General features: G+C 39.2%; 3 protein-coding genes across 3 annotated transcripts; 2 read left to right on the forward strand and 1 right to left on the reverse strand.

Moving 5' to 3' along the window:
• Positions 1 to 33: 33 nt before the first annotated feature.
• LOC137258854 (ribonuclease P protein subunit p29-like) lies at positions 34 to 6,321 on the reverse strand. Its single transcript, XM_067796550.1, has 6 exons — positions 6,162 to 6,321; positions 3,424 to 3,485; positions 2,807 to 3,021; positions 2,266 to 2,334; positions 1,206 to 1,381; positions 34 to 987 (listed from the first exon to the last, which is right to left on the reverse strand). Exons 1-6 carry the CDS (start codon positions 6,181 to 6,183, stop codon positions 851 to 853), a joined length of 681 nt encoding a protein of 226 aa, XP_067652651.1. The 5' UTR covers positions 6,184 to 6,321; the 3' UTR covers positions 34 to 850.
• Positions 6,322 to 6,501: 180 nt separating this feature from the next.
• On the forward strand, positions 6,502 to 8,874 carry LOC137258855 (UPF0434 protein HCH_02705-like). Its single transcript, XM_067796551.1, has 3 exons — positions 6,502 to 6,553; positions 8,153 to 8,309; positions 8,421 to 8,874. The coding sequence occupies exons 1-3, from the start codon at positions 6,511 to 6,513 to the stop codon at positions 8,563 to 8,565; spliced, it is 345 nt and encodes a 114-aa protein (XP_067652652.1). The 5' UTR covers positions 6,502 to 6,510; the 3' UTR covers positions 8,566 to 8,874.
• Positions 8,875 to 15,110: 6,236 nt separating this feature from the next.
• LOC137258852 (kelch-like protein 26) lies at positions 15,111 to 24,650 on the forward strand. The gene is made up of 4 exons (XM_067796548.1): positions 15,111 to 15,438; positions 16,188 to 16,385; positions 19,584 to 19,708; positions 20,102 to 24,650. Exons 2-4 carry the CDS (start codon positions 16,207 to 16,209, stop codon positions 21,613 to 21,615), a joined length of 1,818 nt encoding a protein of 605 aa, XP_067652649.1. The 5' UTR covers positions 15,111 to 15,438; positions 16,188 to 16,206; the 3' UTR covers positions 21,616 to 24,650.
• Positions 24,651 to 24,845: the final 195 nt, after the last annotated feature.

Raw genomic sequence — 24,845 nt, forward strand, 5'->3', positions numbered from 1 at the left:
GTACAAAGAAAAATGACAGCTAAATCCCTAAGATACATTTTTAACAAACTTTGATTTATTACATAAAATATAACATGTTCAAATACATGGAACACAAATATTTCTACAATTAGCCACAACTCAATGGATTCTTAATGAACAGTTTATTTCCTGATGGCCTTGACTCATTAATGTGAGTTTCATTTTTTAAGATATTTTTATATTAATACTTGTCTGTGCAGGAGGTACTGAAAATTGTAATTATTGTTATATATTGTTATTTTTATACTATCTGAAATCATGAATAGATTATGTTTCAGTTGTTCTTTGCTTTATTGACCAGTTAGTCATGGAGACAGCTCTCAGTCCATGGCCCACTGTAGCAAGTCCCAGACCCCCTGAAGATCCAGGGTTAAAACTGGTCTTCAGTAATCCATGCTTGTCGGTAGAGGTGACTGAGAGGATCAGGTGGTCATGATATCCCAAATGCATAGATCGATGCTGATGATGCTGATCACAGGATTGTCTGGCCCAGGCTCAATTATTTACAGACCCCACAATACAGCTGGATTATTCTTGAGTGCAGCGTTACACAACAAGCCAAAGACTGCCTGATGACATATTCACCAGACATGACAGTGTTGGATAGAACACACACTATACAATAAGCAAGGCAATGGTATCATCAGACTGTTATATCAAAAGTTATTGTCTGTCACATATCACATTAAAATTTTTTGGCCCACTGTAGTTGGTTAGGAAGGTTGCCATTCATTCAGAAACAGACGCTTTGCTCGAGGGATAGCAGGCCACACTGAAGCCTTTACTTCATATGGCATCAGTTCCTGAGTTAAATTTGACGATCAGCCATTTACAGGTCAATAGTTGCTTTACTCTTGAAGCGGCGACTTGGCCTCTCTGCAGTCTTCACCTTGAAGTGGTTACCATGTACAGTAAACTGAAACCCCTCCACCTTCACGGTGAACACACTGTTCCGTTTGGGGATGTCTGGAAGACATAACAAGGCAGTGAAGAGAAATGGCAAACAGGACTGGGTTTCTTTATACAAAGCGCTTAGCCTTTATAAAACCGTAACCCACATACAATTTTTATGAAGTTTTACCCTTTGTCACTCCAATTAATTGTCCACTTTTAGGTTAGTTTCACAGCACAAAAAGTTATTTCAACATCTGTTGAGGAGGAGGAGGTCCTGTGTCCCACAATACCTTTGACTCTGTTGTCAGCTGTGATGATCTGAAACATGTTGCGAGATTCCTTCAACACTATCCCAGTCATACCCACATAGGATGCACACTTGGACCTTTGTACTGAGATGATGCAGCCATGGAGGTCAGCTTTCATAAACTTCACGGTGGCTGTCATGTGGTTCTTTTCATTCAATCTTAAAAAAAGAAAAGCGTTATAAGTCCACAATACTAATATTTGATTCCATCCATTTTTTTTCACAAATATTCTTTCTTAAAACATTGTAAAAGTCAATGATCTACTGAGTGACATGATTCACATATAGCATATATGTGTGATTGGATGGTATGAGGTTAATGTCATTAAGGTAGAGGTCAACACACATCGCTGGTTTTCAACAAACATGGAGACCTAGGGCTATGTGTTATCAGGTGTATATGAAAATCTAATGATATGTCAACTAGTACCTGACTTGCATCTTAGAAAGTAAGCATCACAAGTACATTTAAGAGTACACCATACAAAGCACTGACCACAATCAATACCGCTGACTCCTGCTAGAGGATTCCAAGGTGTAGGACACCATGCTCTACTCAAAGAGTGAACAAAAACACCAACTTGATATTTGGAGGTCTGCCAGCACATATTTCAGTATTCCAAATCGCTTCTCACTGTCACAAGGACTCACAGTCGCCAATGAATAATTAACTGTGATGTGACAAAACCCATAATGACAGATACAAATGGAATAGAATACACATGACGCTTAATTCTGTAAAAAAAGACCTCACCCCATGAGGTCACTGGTGAAATAAACCTCTGACTTACACTGCAGGTGAAAGAAATCAGTTGAGTACTTGCTTATGGCTGCAGTCAGCATTACCCCAGTTGTACTACAGCAGACTGAAAGTAGTCCCATAACTGCAAACAAGTGATCAGAAGCATGATTCATGTAGTCGGATGATTATGATCCATAACTATTCAACCACATGAAGCACCACATGTTCTGCCTTGGGATCTTCACCAGTGGAAATGTACAAGAAAATATCCACTACACATCATGATCATAAGATTACTCACTGCTGGAAGTCTATGAGATCTTTCATGTAGCTTGTCCACAGGGCGTGCAGGGGGAGATAATCCTCATACCTATGTGCAGTAACAAAATCAGAATCTCACAGACTTTACTGACAGATATATGCAAAACAATTCAAATAATGTCTTACACCTGTTATTAAGTCATTAATCAATCTGCTACACATGTTTCAATGATAAAAATACATACCTGCAACTCAAAAAGTTGGCCATCTAACCCACTCAGCCAATGCTGCCTCCACATGCTGACATTTATGTGACTGAGAGTATGGTATCAAATCCCAGATGGGATTCAAATCAACAAAAGCACTAGAATCTATACTTTCCTGAGAAAGTGAAATCCTATATATTAAGAGAATATTTTCGTGTGAGCTTCAACATGTTAATTGTCAAAGTGATGGCATTTGTCAAATCACTTCTGAACTATGGTAGCTAACACATCCAAATAGGTCCAAGGTACTAAAGCTAACTGATGCAGTGGATAATCTATGATGAGCAACATCTGTTGAAAGAAGTTGTCATTTACTTTTGTTGATCCTTCTTAATATCAAACAGCTTGAGTCGCTTCCTGTCCTTGTTTGAGAGTCCTTTCTTGCCAACACAAGCATTCTTAACCTTCTTCCTCTTCTTGGCATCCAGAAACTCCACCTTGTGACTGAGGTCACCCTCCCCTTGCTGTAGTCTGCGCACTGGCAGGTGCTTCTCAAGGAAAGCTGTCACGAAGCCTTGCTTCTTGATTGGCTGTAGAGCAGATTAATGCAAATGCAAGAACTTATGCATTAACCTGGCAGACTATAAAAGTTCACCATGTCTCATATTCTAAATAATGTTATGCATAGTCCTAACTGTAACAATGCATCAATATTTTATCATTGTCTTCATATACTGACACAATTCATACTTCCAGTGATATCTCATTACTCATTTACATACATACATAGCCTGTAAATCAGATCATATTTCATTAGTCCACACCACTTTACGAACAATGGATAGCTTTGAAATCACACAGGCCAATATTATTACTCTCTGTCTTTGATATTTTTGTTGCTATGGTTACAAGTCAAATCTGCAGTATACATTTGGTGGTCACAAACTGTACTTTCATCATGCTTGTCAGTAGAACTTAGCCTTTTTTCTTACTTTCAGTCCTAGTTCATGGCCATGTATTTTAACTGACAGTGGGAGTTGACTGTATAGAGTGTCTGAAACAACAACATGTTAAAGTGAACAGTGAACGTAATGGGGTTGTAGTCAAATAGGCAGAAGGATAAAAGGGCCGGGGCCAAAAATTAAGTGGACCGAAATCAAAAGTCAGAAAGGTGGAAATTGGGCGGAAAAGACGTGGGCTGTCCTTGGCCAGGTGTTCAAGATGTGATGTCTTACACTCAAGACCTTAAGTTCGTTTGCACTTAACTGACTGACGTCTGTAAAACTCCTGTACTTTAACACTGCTTTCAACTTAGCACACCTATTACAAAATGCAAAGGCAATAGTGAACATGTGAGGACTGACATGCATATATACAGACCCCATTCTGAACACCTGTCTCAGTGAAATAGCTGATGACATACAGTTAATGATATTAATGAAGTTTACAACTGCATTTAACTTTGATGTCATACTGTTAAAACACAAATCAAACCAAACATACAGTTTTATGTTGAATATGACTGATCTCAAGTCATTTATGAAACAAAGGCCGGGATTAGTTAAATAAGTATCTGAACAAGCGCTTGTATTTACACATCCACTGTCCTTCCTCAGTTCCTGCACATCTGCGAAGTAGCTTAAATCACCACAGAACATCAATTATTGAAAATCAAAGCTAAATGGATTTGTGGACTCGCCTATGAACTGTTGTCACACATCACTCGTAAATAATCTCCATAACAGCTTTTCTTTAAAGAGTGTTTACACTATCAGTGAACCTACGACCAAACAGGAAACCATCGAGGGGATTTTTTATGGGTTGTAGTCAAATGGGCCGAATATTTGTTTAATTAGAAATAATTGTTCTAGGTAAGGTAATCAGTTTCACAATAATTTGCGACTACATGCGTAGAGCATGTAAATAATAGGAACTAGTCAAAAGGGTCAAATTCAAATGGACCAATGGAAAAACTCAAAAGGACCGAGGTGAAAGTCGAAAGGTCAGTGACAAAAAATCAAAATGGATGAGGTGAAAGTCACCACGGGTTGACAGAAAAAAAGTTTAGCAAGGTTTTACATTATTTATTGACACATATCGCATTGAAACATGTATGTCATCATATCATTAATTGCATCATCATCATTTATCAGGCCGGTCAGTGCTTCAGCCTCATGAATGAACAAATGATATACACAAGTTCACATCTGTTTATTATTCACACAGTGTCATACAACATATGTCATATCTGGGATTTCACTTTCTAAATGGCATCGTGTAATCACACAATGTCATATTCTTAAAAAAATTGTAGTAATTTTAATAATTTTCATCATGCCTAAATATGTTTCACCCGAATAAGAACGCCCTTGTGGTGTAAATTAAATTACTTTAAGCCATCTGATAGTCAAAATGGACACACGACAAAATGGCCACAAAACTTCCAAGTCAAAATGGCCATACTAAAAACACAAAATGACCACACAAAAAAGTCAAAATGGCCATACGTTATTTTATTATATTTTAACACTCATAGCATTTATAGTATTTGATACCAAAGTGTATAAATGAGAAGAGAATTTATATCAAACAAAGTTTGATGTTTACTACACACAAACAAATTATTTTAAACAAATAACAAAACATATATGTATGTTGTCCAAACATCTTTTCACTGTTTATTTTTACTGTTTATCAGTTACTTCTAGTCAAAAACTTGATCATTCCAATAGTCATAGACTGGCCATGGGTGCTTCCTTCACCTGGAAAGTAAAGGAACAATTACAAAAGACACAAGGATTAACAATTAATTGAACAATGCTGGCCAGTTAGCGAGGTACTTCTAGATTCACATATTAATTAAAGTTACGCAATGTATGTAATCATGTATTGATTAGTAAATAACGAGCCAATTAGAGGATAAGTGGACTGATCTCTTGAAGACTAAAATGGAAATAAACTGAAAAAGTATTATATAATACATTATAATGTTTGTCCTATATTTACAACTTTACATTACAAAGTATTTATACAGTAATAACGGACTACAATGAATTAACATTGCTTATTAGATAATATAAAGTATGGCTCACCGTTGAAAACACATACAAAAATACCCAGATGTGACAAGCGACTGCAGTTTCGCCGATACGATGTTATAAACGCTATTTTTGTTGGAAACACATAATACTTTTTTGTGAAATAGATGAATATACCTTTATCACTCAAGGTTAGCAAAATCAAAACTAAAAATGATATTAAAGATAAAAATTACGTTTTTGTCTTATACCGTCGAAAACCCCTAACACTGGGATATGATTATGTAATATATTTGAGAACAGGGGAAATACCTTTTCGACATAGGTTTATCCATAAGACTCGTTAGTAGAGGTTTTCCCTTCTGAGAGCCGGTCTCGAGAAGGGTGAACTTCTCTTCCACCTCTGACAATCACGAAGTATCATTTAGGAAAGTACTTCAATAATAACACCATGTTTTGTGTGTGTGTATAACTTCTTTTGTTATTTTCACACTTTGATATCAAATAATACAAATGTTTTGAAAACTGATAAAATAATGTATGCAATTCTGACTTTTTTGTGCGGCCACTTTGACTTGTTCCCAAAAAATGTAAAAACTGGCAAGTGGCCCGTATACAGGGTGATTTACCCATAGGCTATACTTCTGTTCAGTAGCTAGATAAATATCACTATACGGCAAATACTACAATACCGGTGGTAGCTTTAATTTCCATGTTCGGTCTTATATATGTTCAGTATATTAATTCATTTTATACAACGAACAGAAATCAGAACACGCTCAACAACTTGGGTCGTCGCTAGTTCACACTCCAAGTTTTCATCTTTGGAGGAAAGAAAAGCTTACCAGGGATCATAGTCAAGCCTTTAGTAGCCTAAGTAACTATCGCCACGTGAAGTAATATTGCCTTCAAAGCGGTAGAATGCTAGTAAGTAATGCTTTACATCTATGTCCTTTCAATGAATTTCTTGAGTCAATGATATTAAAAACAGAAATTTTATATTTCACTGAAAATTTGACGAACATTGACTGGTCCCTAAACATGGCGGCGTCCATGACACACATGTCAAAACATTTTGCTCAAGGTGAATGTTTCCATAGAAAAGTGAAGTCTTAATACGAATGCAGTTTGCATGTTGATCGTTGTCTTAGCGCGATTTTATACAACCGTTTTTCACCTAATGAAAGAAATATTTCTGGAGCTATGACAGTTACAGGTTTTTCCTGAAAACTCCATAGCATATCTTCACTGACCCGAAACACTAAAAACTGCCATCTGATCAGGATATTTACTGTCACTAACGGGGTACTACCTAAGACGCCGTTAGTAACACTGCATACTTTGACAGCAGTTTTTAGCGTTATAGATAGGTTTGATTAAGGAAATTAATTAACTCTGTGACAAACTAAATCTATATTTATGCAATTAACAGTGATGTCTGATCACAATTGTTGTTATCCAGATATGTGGATATATTAACCAGTGATCAGTTTTGAATTTCAAGTCATTGTCTCCTGTCATACGTCCATATGGTTGTCTCTTTATCTTTACACCTGGATGCTAGATCCTAGAAGTGCATCAGCCATGGGCAAGCTCCCTACCTATGGGTGTATTACATGGGTTTACTGCTCCTGCTGTTATGGGTGTATCACCCATGTACAAAGCCCCCTACTTATAGGTGTATTACCTGGTGTAAGGTCACTGTCTCTCATGTATTACGTTGTGCCCGTTCAGTGTCTATATGTGTATTACCTGTTCTAATGTCACTGCCTGTGAGTGTATCACGCAGGTGCAAGGCCCCTTCTTACGGATGTATCACCAATGGGCAAGGCCCATACTTATGGATGTATTACCTGGTTCAAGGTTCCTGTCCATCAGTGTTTTACCTGGCGGCCAGTCTGTCTGTAGGTGTCTTACCTGGTGTAAGGTCGCTGTTGATCAGTGTATTACATGGTGCCCGTTCAGTGTCCATAGGTGTATTACCTGTATTAAGTTGTATTACCTATGGATGTAACCACCAGGTGCAGGGCCCTTATTTACCGATGTATTACCTCTTGTCCAGTCAGTGTCAGTGAGTGTATTACCTGGTGTAAAGTGCCTGATGTACAGTCCCTGTTGATCAGTGTATTACCTGGTGTGCAATCTATGTTGATCACTGTACAACCTGCTGTGCAGTCCCTGTTGATCAGTGTATAACCTGGTGTACCGTCCCTTTTGATCATTGTATTACCTGGTGTACAGTCCCTGTTGATCGGTGTATAACCTGGTGTACAGTCCCTGTTGATCAAGTAGAACCTGTAGTTCAGTCCCTGTTGATCGGTGTATAACCTGGTGTAAAGTCACTGTTGATCGTGTATTACTTGGTATACAGTCCCTGTTGATCATTGTATTACCTGGTGCACAGTCCCTGTTGATGATATATAACCTGGTGTACAGTCCCTGTTGATTTGTGTATAACCTGGTGTACAGTCCCTGTTGATCAGTGTATAACCAGGTGTACAGTCCCTGTTGATGAGTGTATAACCTGGTGTACAGTCCCTGTTGATCATTGTATAACCTGGTGTTCAGTCCCTGTTGATCTGTGTGATATCTGGTGCACAATCCCTGTTGATCGGTGTACAACCTGGTGTAAGGTCCCCTATTGTATATTATAATGGTTATATTTCTTCATTAATATTTACAGGCAGCAGAAGAGTGCTAACCCATAGGGGCCTGGCATCATCAAGGTGGCTTTCAACCACCCAGACATGGTTAGATGATGCAACAGCCAAGGAGTCAGGGAGCTTTGATGAAACCGTCCTGGAGCACATATGCTGTCCTCTCTCCAAAAAACCTCTCAGGTAACTTTACTGCAAGACCAGTTAATTGTAAGAATTTTACTGAAAAAATTGCAGTGGTTGAAGATGGTGCAAGCTGTCATGAATACACGTTCTAAATTCTGTCTGTTCCAGGTATGACAGAGGAAAGCATCAACTTGTGTGTGATGATATTGGTGTTGCCTACCCAATAGTCGATGGCATCCCAAATCTTATTCCAACAGATGCCCACATAATAAAGACTGACAAACCATTACAAACAGACTGTCCACCAGTGTGAGCCAGTACCATTATTTCTCAACTCATGTTCATGTGACAACATATATTGTCCATACATAGTACATGGGATCATAAACAAATGAAAACAGCTGGAATTATGGAGGTTTGTCATTTGAGGTAAAAGTTGCCTTTGTGGTGCAGTGGTGCATGGATAAAGATCTGCAGCAGCAGCAGCCAGTCACATCCAACACAGTGGTTTCAGCCACTGGAAGTCTGATGAAACATTTTCACACCTTGTATTAAAAGTGTTGGTTGTCGGTGTTCCCATTAGAAAGTGAATTATTACAATTAAAGCATACATTAATAGAAACTGCATGTCGACCACCTCTGTGATATGTTTTATTTTTCATTGTGAGTCAGTGACTGAATACATGTTTTTACTACTGCCACATAGATATGTGAAAACCAATATAGTCTTGTCAGTAATGGAGAGTTCCCCAGTGTTTGAAGAATCACAGTGTTTGAGTTGTCAGCTGATGCTGCATCTTTGGACCAGACTAGCTTCAATCTACACAAACATCTACTGGGAGCATTGCAAGTAGTTACTGTATAGGGGTTTGTTGTCAATATTGTCTCACAACTGCATTATTCATACAGGCACATGTTTGATACACCCAGTACTCTTAATAGATTTGACTGATTGATGGACCAGACAGTCCAGTGATCAACAACAGGAGCAACACTGCTATTATATAGATTTATTATATCGGAATCATTTTGCAGTACACAAAGGTATTCATACATCCTTGAATTAATGCATCCATACTAAACTAATGCTTAGTCTCTGAAGATATATATGCTTTTGATAGCAATAAAGAAACCTAAGAGCCAAAGGCAGACCAGAGATTCAGACCAGATATTTTCAGGAAAATAATATTGTTCAGGGACTTCACAGTAAAACATTGATATAGTCATGTCACAATCTGGCGTTCATACAGTCACTTCACAGTAAAACATCCTTATAACCGTGTCACAATCTGACGTTCAAACAATCACTCCACAGTAAAACATCCTTATAGTCGTGTCACAATCTGGCATTTATACAGTCACATCACAGTAAAAATTTCACACCAATACCTCTCTAAAGTAATGATGCCGTTACGTCACAGTGAAGCATTTATATCGTTACGTCACAGTGAAGCATTTATATCGTTACGTCACAGTGAACCATTCATGCCGTTACGTCACAGTGAAGCATTCATATCATTTCGTCACAGTCAAGCATTTATGCCATTAATTCACAGTGAAGCATTCATGCCGTTACGTCACCTCACAATAATTCCTCCCGTCAGTCACCTCACGGTAAGGCATTCACAGTTCCCACTCAATGAAGCATTTACCGTGCAGAAAATCATTCACACACAACTTTACGTCACAGAAAAGTATTCATGAAGTCGCATCACAAGCGTACTTTGTGTTACTTTCAAAGAGGAGAAAACTAATCATTTGAACAAGTTGCCTCGTTAGGCCATCCTTAACAACCATGGCTCGCTGAAAACAATGCATATTATATTCCATCCCAAAACCTCGCTTGATAACCTCTACTGATATTGTGGTGAAAATCTGTTGTTGGGTTTTCATTGTTGGGGGGGGGGGGGGGGGTTATGGTTTTTGTTGTTGTTGTTGTTGTCGTTTTTGTTTGTTTGTTGGTTTTTTGTTTTGTTTTGTTGGGTTTTTTTGGTTTTGGTTTTTGTTTTTTGTTGTTGTTTTTTTTTGCGGGGGGGGGGGGGGGGAGGTTGTGTGTGTGATGTTGTGTGTGCGTACGTGCGTGTGTGCGTGCGTGTGTGTGAGTGAGAGATCATTGCCAAACAGTAACTGAATGTTAAAGGCTGTCGGTGAAATGTAACTCATGTGAGATCTGCTGCACGGGTGATAACGATCAGCAAAATGTGCAGCTGGTATGTACCTTTGAATTTGTATTGAAATGTATCCACTGAAAAATGCATGTCATGTGTTTGAAACAAAAATACTTTCCATGTGTTCACTACACATGGTTTTACGTTAAACTTTACAGATCGTAAGGGACCTGTAGCTATGGTAATTGGAAACAGTCGTCAGCTATGAATACATCGCAAATCTCTCCAAAGTGTCTATTGATACCAAATATAACAACACGAGATGATAAAGTAACACATATCCGAGTCTTAGACACGCGGGTGAGATTCTGTTTATCATCCAAAATCATTCTTCATTCGTTTTCAATGAAAAATGTACATCTCTGAACCCAGCACTCCCATTAGAGTTGCAGTGCGGCGATGTCATAGCATTGTGACGTCATCAAGTTCATGGCGTCATAGCATTGTCAGAGCATTGTGCCAAATCTACTGATTTCACACAAGCGGTATCTCATGTAAAACACAGTTTTTGATGGTAAAATTGTGAGACCACATTACGGGCATCCGAATGCATTTCGCAGTGATGTCCATCTCTTCGATGTTACAGTATGGTTCAAAATTATTGAGAATAGCTAAAGCATTTCATATTATTAAACGAGAACAAATCAGATAAAATTGAATGTATTGTGAAAGTGAACTGACCTTTTCATGTTGTGTAGGTAACAATTTAATATTTTATCAAGTCTCCTTGAGCTTCACGGCACAGTCTAAGACGGGTAGGCATACTTCCTATCAGAGAGGTTAGTGTCTCGTGAGTTATGCAGTCCCAGTATCGGACCACTTCTCTCTTCATGTCTTCAATTTTTGTCAACCCCTTCTGATTCACACATTCCTTCATCATTCCCCAAATGTTCTCAATGGAATTTAAGTCAGGACTATATGCAGGAAATGGTAATGCAGTCACATTTTTCTCCTGAAACCACTGCTTGGCATGTTTTGCGGTGTGTTTAGGATCATTATCTTGCTGCAAAATCCAGTCATTTCCATAAAACACGTGCACTTGGAAGGAGAAAATTATCTAATATGTTAGTGTAGCGTTGACTTGTCAGATTTCCCTCAAACACACACAGCGGGGTCGTTCCTAATAAGGATATCCCTCCCCATACATGAAACTTTGGGCTGTAGTTAGGTCGTCGATACAACGGTGCTGACGCAGACTTTGTCCATATTTTCACATTATTGGGATATACCCATATTGAGCTTTCATCAGTAAAAATCACATTTTCCCAGTCAAAGTTTTCATGTGCCAAACACCACTCAACACGCCTGTCTTTATGTTCTTGTTTCATGAGAGGAGAAGGAATTCCAGTCTTTTTCTCCCATCCAAGATCAATCAAATTTCTTCTAACTGTAGATTTTGATACAACTGTTGATGCCCTTTCTATCATTTCATACCTGATGTTGGAGATGCTTGCCCTTTGCTTTTTAGACGCTAAAATTCCCAGTCGGACGCGATCTGAGAAGTCCAATTTTCTGGGTCTCCCTGCTCCTTTCTGGTGCCCAAAATCCTTTCCCTCTTTAAAATTCTTCCTAATCCTATACACAGTAGAAAGAGGAGTTCCTGTTCTCTCTGCCAATGTATTTACATCGTCAATTCCTTGATTACACAGCTCAAAAATCAACCTTCTTTTATTTTCAGCAGACATTGTTGATAGTGCTGAGGAAAATGACGTCTGCTACAAATTCAGGGGAGGTAACTCTAATTGTACTATACTCAGTAGGCCAAGATGAGTTACCTCCCTTATGCCATTACTTAGTTTTAAGTATCAGTGAATCAGTTGAGGTGTTAGGATAGCTCAAAGTAAGAAGAAAAATTCTCAGTAATTATGAACCAGACTATATAATACGTTATTATGTTACGTTATAATGTTATTTGTGCGAGCATGTTTCTTTCACTAGTTTTTGAGTATTCGTGATAACCTATCTCGGTAAGTTACCACATTTCGTGAAAAATGTCACCACATCATTTGTACCCCTGTATTTATCATAACACCTTCGTGATCCTTATATTGGAACTTGACTTATGTTTCACCAAGTACCCTATGCATCGTCATGAAAGTTGCACCTGATGAAGGAGTAAGCATTAACTGCGAAACGTTTTGTTCTCATAATAAAAAAAGTTGATATCCATAAAAATCTTCATTCCCAAACGTATTATCGTCACGCTCTGTGGCATGGCCGAAATGCTTTCTTGTTAAGCAACCATGTGTTTACGTTTAATAATTATGCATACTGATGTTACAAGTGACTCATGATATTTTCAGTAACAACGGTTTACGCAGCTGATATTTACAAGAGCCAAATATGTGAGAGCAGACTACAGCATCAACAAGTACATCCAACTTCAGTATCTGCACATGATTACTTAATTTTTGTACAAAGCGTAACACCCGAAACAGCAGATCAAGTATGTTTAGTTACAAAACACAGAAAATGTTTGCTCTAGTGTTGTTTAGTGAGATACGAATGTGCTCAGCAAGGTGCCCTCATTACATTCACCCAAATATTGAACATTTGAGGCAATGTGAAGACGGGGTGCTGGACGGTCACTGGTTCAATGTACGTATTATGTGTGCTGTCGGTACTGTAAGAAGAACCGCACTGTTTCATGTTGTTATGTCAACATAGCAGTTATATTCTGGATTTCCTTAAGATGAAATGATAATGGATGCTAACTTGATCTCATCACTATATGGCTGGAATAATGCCGGTGTGACGTAAAACCCAACTCAACTCAACCCTACTCAACTCAACTAAGATGAACTGAGGGTAGAGTTACACAGGAAACACTCTATGAGAGGCGCTAATATATCTTCGGAATTGCTCTGTACGGCGTCGGGGGTACTGTTTCATAGCACGTAGGTCTGTTCCTGTATGTAATATTCGTGTTATAAATATACCAAAGATCAGATAATTCGATAACATCATTATGGCTGTGTATAAACATAAGTTATTAAACTGCCCAAATTAGTGATATAAAGGTGATAAAAATAATGTCAGTGGTGAAATATGGCCTGTTGTAACATACACCGAAGTGGTGGAATAGGACAGAACGTTGTTCATTCTTAAATTTAGAGGTGTGAGAAGAGGGATCAGTTCATATTTTTAAGCTGTAAGAGTTAGCTTCGTGTTATATATGCTTTCAGTATATGATGTCATCTCCGGCTACAGCTGCCTCAGTCACTTTGGGCAGCTTTGGGCACTTTGAGGTTCACGTTCCTCCTGATATAGACAGGTGTGTTACTAACGTTCGTGTATCCACTCAGGGGCAGCACATACATGTCAGTCCTATCGTCTGCCTCTCTCTCTCTCTCTCTCTCTCTCTCTCTCTCACACACACACACACACACACACACTCACACACACACACACACACATACACACACACATACACACAAAATATTTACAGATATCAGCATTATGTCAACTACTGATGTACAGATCCCAAAAGAACAAAAGGCCACACACACATACATTTCCCCACCCCCACCCACCCCCACCCACCCCTACACACACAGAGTACGTATGTACAGTAATGTTTAAGAGGTAAACGTATGTCAGTTGGAATTCGTTGCTCTGTTGCAAGTAGCTATACATTCACACCTGTATTCATATCTCAGGCCTCTGTACAATAACGCTTTCTGCATGGCTTGTGTTGCCTGCGGCCATTATTGGTTCTGATGCTTCCAGTATATGAAAGCTTGTAGCCAGAGGGAGGGATGAATCACCGCGTGGCATAAGTAGATTCATTTCTTTCTTTGATTATTGTTTCTTGTATATATTTTAGGTATACAAGTAATTGTCTCAACAACCTAACATTATTATAAACTACAGAAAAAGAGAGTTTTGAATGTGTATGTTGCAACATGATATATGCATTGGGAACTATTGTTTATGTGATCGAGGTATAGACTTATAATATCACGATGTATATGTTTGATGTTATTAGAATGTATCACAGTTATAAAACATGTTTATGTATGACCAGGGATAATCTACAACTCTGTATACAGTCTTCCTGGTATGACAGACCCTCGATCCCGATATTTGCATCGGATCAGTGGTTTTGTCAGTCAATCATGCATGGTAATAATTGTGTTGACCGGACAATGAACCTGCGTCCGGAGATCACATCCCATCTGCAGACTGCATGAAGCTTCAGGCTTCTTCATCATTTTATTGTTTATTTCAGTTAGGCCCCGCAGCTGGTACTCTACAGCTGCATCATTATGTGGTGCGTGGAGATTTAAAATGAAACACAAAGGAAAACGAAAACTGATGATGTTCTCTTTGAGGGTGTCTCCACAAGACAAGTTCATAACTCACTGATCTTTGTAAAGTAGCTGAACATAACATTCATCCGCATGACTGCCGGCATGTATATTAAGTAACTGGTTTTCGCTGTGATTTATTTTATATAGTTTCCAAACGCTTTGTGAAGACCAAATGGATAAAATGCTAAATCATTCTATCTCACACAAAGCCTTTGTTGGGGTGGCGTGGGAATCAATCAGGTATGAAGCCTACAGAATATACGATTCTCCGTGAATACAAGTAAACCTCTACTTTATAACAAAGGGAGGTAACTCATACCGGTGTGTAGGTTATCAGCTGTTTCGGGTACCCACAAAAGCGGAAGGTTTATATTTAGTAACACAAGTCACGGCTGACCGAAAGGCCAGGAAAACAAAGCCAGTGTTGTTTGTTTCAAGTGATGAACAACACTGATGAAATAACTGGCGATTGACATTTTCCGATTCTCGTTCGTTCGATCACCCAGCTCATTAATTAGTACTGATTGATGTCCGTATACGATTGATGTGCGTGTGTGTACAGCTGAAGAGACGCGAGTCGCAGAAGGAGATATAAATGTCACCGGCAGTGGACAGTCACAATGACACCTGTCATGTTCGATATCTGTTGTGACACACGGAAGTGATTGATTCAGGGGATTTATCAAGCATATGGAAATATCATAGGTAAACATTACAGTACTTTGTACTCATATCTGATTGATAGGCGAGATGTCATGTTAAATGAGATCCAAATCCTGCACCACGCGAAGTGATGTTTAACACTGTCCATGGTGTAGAGCGGTCGAGCTTTCTAAACTTCTGTACACATTGCTTCTAGTAGGATTTTATATAGAGTCAGACAGAGTGTTCACAACTTGTGTCCACGGTGATACATGTAGCGCTTTAAAATACTGAGATTATACATATTGAGTATGGACATCAGTGCTTGTCCCTTTAGAACATTTTAATGCTGCATCACAGAGGAATCTGTAGAGTACCATTGCCGCTTCTTGGAGTATATGTTGTTCAAATACTACTAGTACCAGTATATCAGAGTCTCCTTTGTCCTGTTCAGAGCTACAACAAGGGACCATCCTCGGCAGTGTAGTGTACCAATGCATGTGTGATGAACTACAGTGTAGCAAGTACATCATGACATGTCACATTATAACACAGCATATGACAGAACACCACATGTCACATAACACCACATGTCACAAAACGCAATACTGCTGTCAGCCAAATGGACAAGAACATGGAGACTTAGTTTAATTTGTTGATGTTTGGAAGTTATCAAAAGATTTTCCTTTCTACTGATACAAAATGTGCATATGTTGATGAAATGGCTTAAACAATGTTTCTCCCAAATCTGTAGTTGTGTATTCTAATGAGAGATGTGTCAAACAGATTTCAGCATGCTGGTTTTTCTTCAGGAACGGAACTGACGAAACCATGGACATCATGGACCAGAACCAGTTCCAGTTTGAGGCCACAAATCACGGGGATGTTCTGCTTGCAGGGTTGAGGCACCTCCGAGACAAGCATCAACTGTTTGATGTGACTCTAGTTGTGGACAATCTAGAGTTTCCTGCACACAGGGTGGTGCTGGCCTCATGCAGTGACTACTTTAGGTACCTGTTCTACTGTATTAATAGACTTGCATGGACTCCCCTGTTGTTTTTCATGAAGAATACCCATGTCTGGATCCATTCACTGAGATAACTCTCTAGAGGTTCCTGTATTCTCTGGTGCTTGGACATGATAGTCACACTTCAAAACTTTCATTGTCTCTTGAAGCAATAAATAAATGATAATAATAATAATAACTTTTAATAGTTTACATTAATAGAAATCATTTAGTAAAACTTTCTCAAGGACCAATAGTGCCATTCAGCATCTCAAAAATACACAATAAATCTGTATGTAAGATACTTTATAAAATTCTGCATGAGTCTTATTTTAAGAAACTTAAGACCTACACAAAGTGGGAAAGTTACCTTGGGAACACATATATTGATTCAGAACAGATAATCTATAACATGATGGTAAAAAGATGTACTCCAAGTAGTGAATTAGGTGATTTCAGTTGTTATTTGTGCACAACGTCCTGAGTACAGTTATTCATTCATTGGTTGTCTTGCAGCCTGTACTAATGTAACAAACCAAATGAAACAATTTCACAAATCTTATGTACATGTTTACATTCAGTTGATATATGGGAAAAGCTATCAGAATAGATTGGAAATTATACACAAGGCAGAATCGCCTTCAATACAGAATATATATATTGTTTGGCTTAAGGTAAACATAACAATGCTTTGAATGCTGTAATCATAACAAAATCTCGCCTTCACAAATTTAATAGAAAAATTACTGAACCGAGCTTTTTAACCTTTCAAAAAGAAATAGTAAGATATTACGAAAACTCAAAGTTTGTAACACATTCAAATTGTAACTTTGCAAGCTTTCATGCCTTCTGAGCTACTTTCCACATACTGTTTAGAAATCACTCAAATTACCCAATCCAAATACATGTATTTGATATATATATATATGCATGCCTATGTTGCTAATTGGAGATATTATACATAATGTATTCGTGTGTGTGTGCGCATGCATTTTGCATGAGAAAATTGAACTTTTCAGTATTTAGACAACCTTTTTCCCTCTTGTTTCAAATGGAATCTTGTGGAGGGTGTACCCATATATACAAACTGGGGTCAGGTCGTGTCTCATATGCACATACATGCATACAGATATGTGTGTCTGTTGCTAATACATTTACAGCAACAACCATTAATTCTGGACACTCAACCTATGAATGTTCACAGAGGAAAGAAAAGTGTAACTCCAAAATAAGGAAATATAAGAGGAGAAATATATGAACTCAGCAAAAATAAAAACTTGACACTCATTATTTTTCAAATAGTGTTTTGAAACTTTTCTTGAAAGAGTTCTTGTTGTGATAATGGTAAAATGCATTGTCAAGGGCATTACGTCACACATTCATTCTACTGGTCGGGCCTAAGTAGCACTTGCAAGAGCACTGCACACTAAAATCACTTTTCTACGTGCCACAAGTCACATGACCTATTGATACACATGCAATTGATCTCACGGTAGCAGAGTAGAGTGTCATCTCAGAAAAGCATGGTTTTATGGTTAATAATTCGTTAATTAGAATACCACGACTGTCAAACATTCTGAACGTGCCATTGGCATGCTGAATACGGGAATGTTTGCACTTATGTTGCGAGGGTGATGGGATGCAGTCGACAGACCATCCATAATCTCCAGACACATGACCATCAAACTTTTCACCACAGCTGACTGCCCCCGTCCTGGTCGACCATGTGTGACGTCACACGCAAAAGACCGACAGATTGTCTTGCATCATTTGTGTAATCGGTTTGTCACTGCCACATCCACTGGGAATGTATTGTTTGGAGGTCAAGTGACTGCCCAAACCATTCAGAATGGCCTGCGCTCTGTCCTCTTCATGCACGGTGACCATATTGTGGACCAAATCTAACCCTTTTCCATCGACGCCAATGTCTCCTCTGAGAACAACAGCACCTGAGATGGACCCAGCAAGATTTGAATAGGGTTGTGATGAATCAAGGTTCACATTAACGTTTACTGATGGAAGGGTTAGAGTTTGGAGAAGACGAGGAGAACGCAATGCCCAGGCAATGCCATGTTGCATACAGGAAGTGGAACGATTTGGGGGCAGTAGCATTACGGTTTGGGGTGCTATCAACGGTCATGCTCAATCCCGACTCATTGTCATCCAGGGAAGCCTAAATGCAGCAGCATAAAGGGATCAGGTGTTCGTTCCAGAGCTTTTGCCATTCATGGTAGCTCATGGCCCAGGTCTGACTTTCCAACAGGATAACACCAGACCTCATACAGCCAATTTAACAACAAATTTCCTCAGGAACCCTGGCATATATATCATGGAGTGGCCCTCAAGATCTCCCAACCTCAACCCCATAGAGCGTGTATGGGATGTGTTAGGCAAGCTGCTCCGTCAAGTAAGGAATTCTCCACAGAACTTGTAGGAGCTTGGTGCCATGTTGGTACAAATATGGCGGCGCATTTCCCAAGCTGTGTTCAGACACATCATCCAGTCCATGAGGAGATGTTTTATCACAGTTGTGAACGCCCATGGAGGACACACCCGATATTGACATGATTTCATTAAGTTGTGACTCACAGGTTTTGATCATGGACATTGTAGTCGCATTTCCGGTGGAACCGATTCCATGACAAACATTGTCTGTATGCTTTAGCATCTTTAGCGGCAAGAGAATTGAATACAATTGTTATTTCAAACCCATTTTCCAAAATGTTCAAATTATTGACTTTGAAACAAGTGTAAAGTTTTTATTTTTATTGTGTTTACTATCTATAAATGTTCACAGAGGATGGAAAAATGTAACTTCAAAAGATGGAAATTAAAAAAAAGAGAAATAAAGATTTTCTATGAAAGTTCTCGGAGGATGGAAAATGTATTTTCAACAGATGGGTCTGATAAAAGAGAGAATACATGTAAACAAATATTTTCTGTGAGTGTTCACAGAGGATAGAAATATGTAACTTCAAAAGATAGAAATTTAAGAGAAAAAAACAACAAAAAAAGAGAAAAATGCATCAATGATTTTAGATTCACACGATAAATATCCTTTGAATGAAGTTAGTTATTTAGACCATTTAGTTTGGAGTACATTTTATACCTTATGTCTACATTAGTCATACTGACATTGTTCTTCATTTGATCAATATCATTTCTATTTATGATTACACTTAACATCTGTTCTGGTTTTCAGAGCCATGTTCACCGATGGCCTGAAGGAATGCAGACAGAAGCAGGTTGTGTTAAACGGAGTCACTGCTCGTGGAATGAAGAATCTCCTGGACTTTGCTTACACATCAAAGAGTAACATTGATAGTGGTAGGTACTTTCTGGTTGTTTGGCAATCCTTATCATCAAATTATTAACTATATCATATGTGGATACAGAGTATGCTGTGCTGCTGTACATCTTCCCATGTTGTCCTGGCTGTTAGACATGAAGACAGGCTGACTGTGAAAGTGGAACATTTCAGAGTTATCCTCAAATTTCTTCATGTAACAAACAAAAGAACTATTAACAATGGTGAAAACCACCACATCAGTTGAATACATGTAGGAAGACTTTGTCTTGATTGGTCAACATTTTCATGCAGCTCATCTCCTTGATAGAGTTGTACGTTTCTTTTGTCCTGTGTGTCAAGCTCTGGTCCTAACTGTGCCAGTATTAGTGGAGTTGTTACAGTTGTTAATCAAGTGTTTCACCTTGTTTCAGACAATGTGTCTGATGTGCTGGGTGCTGCAACCCATGTACAGATTCTGCCAGTTATTGATGCATGTGAAGATTTCCTGCGGTCACATTTGTCCCTGGACAACTGTGTGGATGTGGCCAGTGTGGCTGACTTGTACTGTCTGAAGCCTCTGCAGCAACAGGTGCAACAGTTTATCTGCAAACACTGGACCACCTTCACAATGTCCACCTACTTCCACAGTATGGGTCACCAAGCACTGGTCAATGTGCTGGCCTCAGGCTTCCCAGTTGACTGCTCTGAGCTTGATGTCCTCCTAGCTGTCTTCAGCTGGGTGAAGTACCGACCAGAGGAGAGACTGACCATGGCTGAGAACATCTTTGCACACATTCAGTTCCATAACATCCCAGAAGAGAGTCTGAAGGATTTGTTGGAGGACCAGGAATGGAAGGACGTGATCCTGGCAGTTCCCTGCTTGGGAAAGATGCTCACAAGCTTTCAGAAGGAGGACAGGAATCATGGACTTGACATTGGAGATTCTGCAGTAAAACAGTCTATTAGCACACAGGTTCATGGAATTACAAATATGCGAGGTTTCCATAAAACAGTATTGGTGGCTGGGGGGTTCAGTGCTGATTCAGGAATGACCAATAATATTTGGTATTATGGAGAAGGAACAGACTTGGCAACTTTAAAGTATTTGACCAGAATACCTCATGTAGACCAGTGCAACTTTGGCATGGCTGTTCTACACAACCAGCTGTATGTCATCGGTGGATGTTTTAATGATCAGTTTGATGAAGTTATTCATCCCTATGGCTTCCGTTATGACCCTTCCAAGAGTGAGTGGGACTGTATAGCTCCTATGAATCATGAACGATGCCGATTTTATCTTGGGGTGACAGAATGCCATCTCTATGCAATAGGGGGTGACCCACAAGCATCTGATCTTACTCTTGATGGAGCACCTTGTGAACGATATGACCCAGAAAGTAATTCTTGGCAGGACATCGAGCCAATGCCTGGCAACCGAACCCAACATGCAGGCATTGCAGTAGGCCAGTACTTGTATGTGTCAGGAGGTCAGCAGGAAACAGATGGGGAAATACTGAGTGATCTGCTGAGATATGACACACTCAATAATACCTGGCACAGGTGTGCCTCACTGCTGTCTCCACGTGTGGATCACACCATGGTCTGTTTCAGAGGTAAAGTTTATGTAATTGGAGGTTGGACTTATGACCAAACAAACCACCAAAGAGAGATGGTGTCTTCCATTGACTGTTATCATGCAGACACAGACTCCTGGCAACAAGTGGCAGCTCTAAATGAAACACGTCTCTATGCAACATACACACTATTTGACAGCTCAGTCTACGTCATTGGCGGATGGCAAGGGGGAGATTACCGCTGCAAAAGTAACTTTGTCGACTGTTTTGATCTGAAGACGAGACAGTGGAGGGACAAAAAGAAGCAGTCTCTGGAGATATGGGAGCATAATTCATGCAGTTTGTACCTGCCCAAACTGGTACAGCCCTGACCCTGTAACTCTCTCCTAGCATCACCCTGTGGTCTGTATGTGCCCAAACTGGTACAGCCCTGACCCTGTAACTCACTCTTGGCCTCACCCTGCAGTATGTAATTACCCAAACTGGTACAGCCCTGACCCTGTAATTCACTCTTGGCCTCACCCTGCAGTATGTAATTACCCAAACTGGTACAGCCCTGACCCTGTAACTCACTCTTGGCCTCACCCTGCAGTATGTAATTACCCAAACTGGTACAGCCCTGACCCTGTAATTCACTCTTGGCCTCACCCTGCAGTATGTAATTACCCAAACTGGTACAGGCCTGACCCTGTAACTCTCTCCTGGCATCACCCTGTGGTCTGTATGTGACCAAACTTTTAGAACCCTAACCATGTAATTCACTCCTGGCCCCTCCTTGCGCTTGCTCTTGCACCTGCTCAGACAGGTAGTGCCCTGCCCTTGTAATTCAGTCCTGGCCTCACTGCAGTCTGTACCTGCCCAAAATGGGAAAACCCTAGCCCTTAACTTTCTTCTGGTCTCTCCATGCAGAAGTAACATTAGACAACGCAGCATTTTCAGAAGCATGTTATGATGTTGTTAGTTACTGTTAGTTTCTTGTTGATGTATGTATGTTGTATTTTGTATGTACGTTGTATTTTATGCCTTAACTTATGTGTTACGGTAACTATTCAGCATGAAGTGTACTCAAGTTAGTGGGGAACTGTACAATGTTCATGGATGACTTGTCTCATCACTGCCCGTCCCGTATGGGAGTGTTCCTGGTACCTCAGTATGCAGGGACACAGAGGTCTACATGCATGGACAAAACTATCGACAGGAACGAGTCTCAGTTTTGATACCCAGTTTAGTTTTGATTTTTGATAAATGATTGTGAGATTGATATGATTGATTTTTAATGCATTTTATTTGGCCATTCTATTTAACCCTGTGTTTTTAAAAACAGCTTATACCTCAAAGGTAAAACTTACGTTTTTATATTCAAGAGTTCTTGGACTGTCCGAGACAGCTGTGAACTTGATAAGTGATACACCTGTTTGTGTGTGTATGACTTCATTGTGTTACCTCCATTACATTAAACTGGTAAAGCACATCAAATACACGCCACATTTATTCTCATTATGCATCTGATTGTATATGGATGGACTTATAATAATCAACATCCCTGTATAGTTCTGATACTGTAAGTTACGGCATCATATTTGGTTGAACATATAGCACATAGCTTCTGCTGTAGTATGTATGTAGCCTGTACACATTGGAGAAAATATTGTTATGTTAGGTTTCAGACCATAAGTGCTTTGCAGACAGATAGGGTGTAAGTAGTGGCTGCAATATTGTCCACAAATATAAATGTTGAAAATTCCACCCAATCCTGCAAGTATTCTGACAGTAGGTATATAATTTATTGTTGTTTTTCAGAGAAATGATTTTTTGCCAATGTGTTCATGATTGTTGGTTGATTATCAGTGCGTCTTAGTACAGTTAAGTCTATTTCATTTGGACATGGAAGGGTAGGTGTTAGCAACAGAATGATCTGTTTCTTCAGTTGCCAGTGTGTTGCAGAAACGTGCCTATTTTATGATGGTTTATAAGCTCATGACAAAACACACAGTGAGTTTCTTCATGCATATATGTACCTGGGGACAGTTGATGTGAAGTTGTCTGTCAGTTGACATATTTCAGTGCTTGTGACTCGGCAGAGGAGAAAGTCTTGTTTGTTCCTTTCAGTTTCCATTTATTTCATTGAAGTCGCCAATTAGTTGAAATATTCCAACACAACATGGAACTTACAATGGAATATAGCACATGTATTTATGTTTTTATTCTCACATCTGTGTTATACCTATGTGACTATCTGCATACTCAGCATGGAGAAATGTTTTGTAGTGTTAGTGTTAATGACATCACAGCTGTAGTGTTATGGTTTAACCCATGTAGCAAGTTGTTAGCACAATGCATAAACTGTATTACCAGTTCAGTGGCCAGCCACATTACCACTTCTTTAAGTTAAGTAAGAAGGTAATGCACTATTGGACATCAGTAGGAGAACCAACGCAGCTTCTTGCAAGAGATGCCTACACTGCAGACATTGGAAATACTGATTCATTATAAAAGTCCAGTTCATAATCCATTAAATGTTGTTGGGGTAGAGGGTTAGCCTAGCCTTGAAAGCATTTGTTTGTCACACAGATCAGGGTTCAATTTCCATATGGGTACAATGTGTGAAGCCCATGTGTAGCGTCCCCTGCCATGAAGATGCTGGAATACTGCAAATATTAGGGTAAAACCATACTCATATTATGACAAGCGAGGACTTTAACCACAAGACTACCCGCTCATGTATACCATTATCTGTTGAGAGTTGCTTTTTATGTGACTATTCCTTGCTGTCTTACTTGAAATAATGCATTGTGAGGATATGAAAGCCACATTAACTCGTTGTGCACCTAGTGGCAGCAAACGTTGTTTGATCCCTAGGGAGTTGAAAATGACAGTATGATATGAAGTTGAGATTGACATTCAGTAATCAAGGGAAGAAAATACTAGTGCCTTGTACTAATTGCATAGATATGTGCCCTATATAAATGTCCTGTAATGATAATAATAATAATAATCTTCAGCGTGTGAGCATAGGAATACAAGTCACCGGAAACCTGTGAAATTGTAAGTTGTGTATTCATTGTGTCAGTTAACTTTGTCCCTTGGTCCTGGTAACTTTACCCTTGATTAAACTGTAACACAGAACAGGTAAAAACTTAACTAAAATAGAATGGGTAATACAGATTATGGGGTTGTTACTTGTCTGCTACAATAGAGCATAGACATGTCTGTTCCCTGTTTACACTGTAGTGGCATCCTGACTTTGTAACTCATTGATCTCTACATAACCAGGCAAGCTGCTTCAACATGTACATTCTAGGGGTGTAGCATTGCTCCTCCAGAATCTGTATACGACATCTCACAGAATGTGTTCATCGTCCACTGAAATCCTTTTACACCTGTTTCATTAAAATATATTGTCCAATGATTGTCTTTTATTTTTGTTCATCTCATCTTGACATGTCATTTTGAGCTTATGTTTTTATTAATTGGCTACTCTGTCCTTAGTTAAACTAGTTTGCTCATCACTCTGTGGACCCAGTTCAATTCCCTTCAGAGGTACTGTGTGTGAAACCCATTTTCATGTTATTATAAAGGAATGTTTTCCAGGTGCAACTAC

The sequence above is a fragment of the Haliotis asinina genome, chromosome 12 (assembly GCF_037392515.1).
Source record: "Haliotis asinina isolate JCU_RB_2024 chromosome 12, JCU_Hal_asi_v2, whole genome shotgun sequence".
NCBI lineage: Eukaryota > Metazoa > Mollusca > Gastropoda > Lepetellida > Haliotidae > Haliotis > Haliotis asinina.

Excerpts from the sequence above, each read along its gene's own strand:
- LOC137258854 (XM_067796550.1), bottom strand. The coding sequence starts at position 6,183 with ATGGAAATTAAAGCTACCACCG. Across the intron at positions 2,335-2,806 it reads ATTAAGAAGGATCAACAAAA|GTATGAGGATTATCTCCCCC; the intron begins GTAAATGACAAC and ends TACTGCACATAG. Across the intron at positions 988-1,205 it reads AGCTGACAACAGAGTCAAAG|ACATCCCCAAACGGAACAGT; the intron begins GTATTGTGGGAC and ends TATGTCTTCCAG.
- LOC137258855 (XM_067796551.1), top strand. The coding sequence starts at position 6,511 with ATGGCGGCGTCCATGACACACATGTCAAAACATTTTGCTCAAG. Across the intron at positions 6,554-8,152 it reads GTCAAAACATTTTGCTCAAG|GCAGCAGAAGAGTGCTAACC; the intron begins GTGAATGTTTCC and ends TAATATTTACAG. Across the intron at positions 8,310-8,420 it reads CTCTCCAAAAAACCTCTCAG|GTATGACAGAGGAAAGCATC; the intron begins GTAACTTTACTG and ends TGTCTGTTCCAG.
- LOC137258852 (XM_067796548.1), top strand. The coding sequence starts at position 16,207 with ATGGACATCATGGACCAGAACCAGTTCCAGTTTGAGGCCACAAATCAC. Across the intron at positions 16,386-19,583 it reads TCATGCAGTGACTACTTTAG|AGCCATGTTCACCGATGGCC; the intron begins GTACCTGTTCTA and ends TCTGGTTTTCAG. Across the intron at positions 19,709-20,101 it reads AAAGAGTAACATTGATAGTG|ACAATGTGTCTGATGTGCTG; the intron begins GTAGGTACTTTC and ends ACCTTGTTTCAG.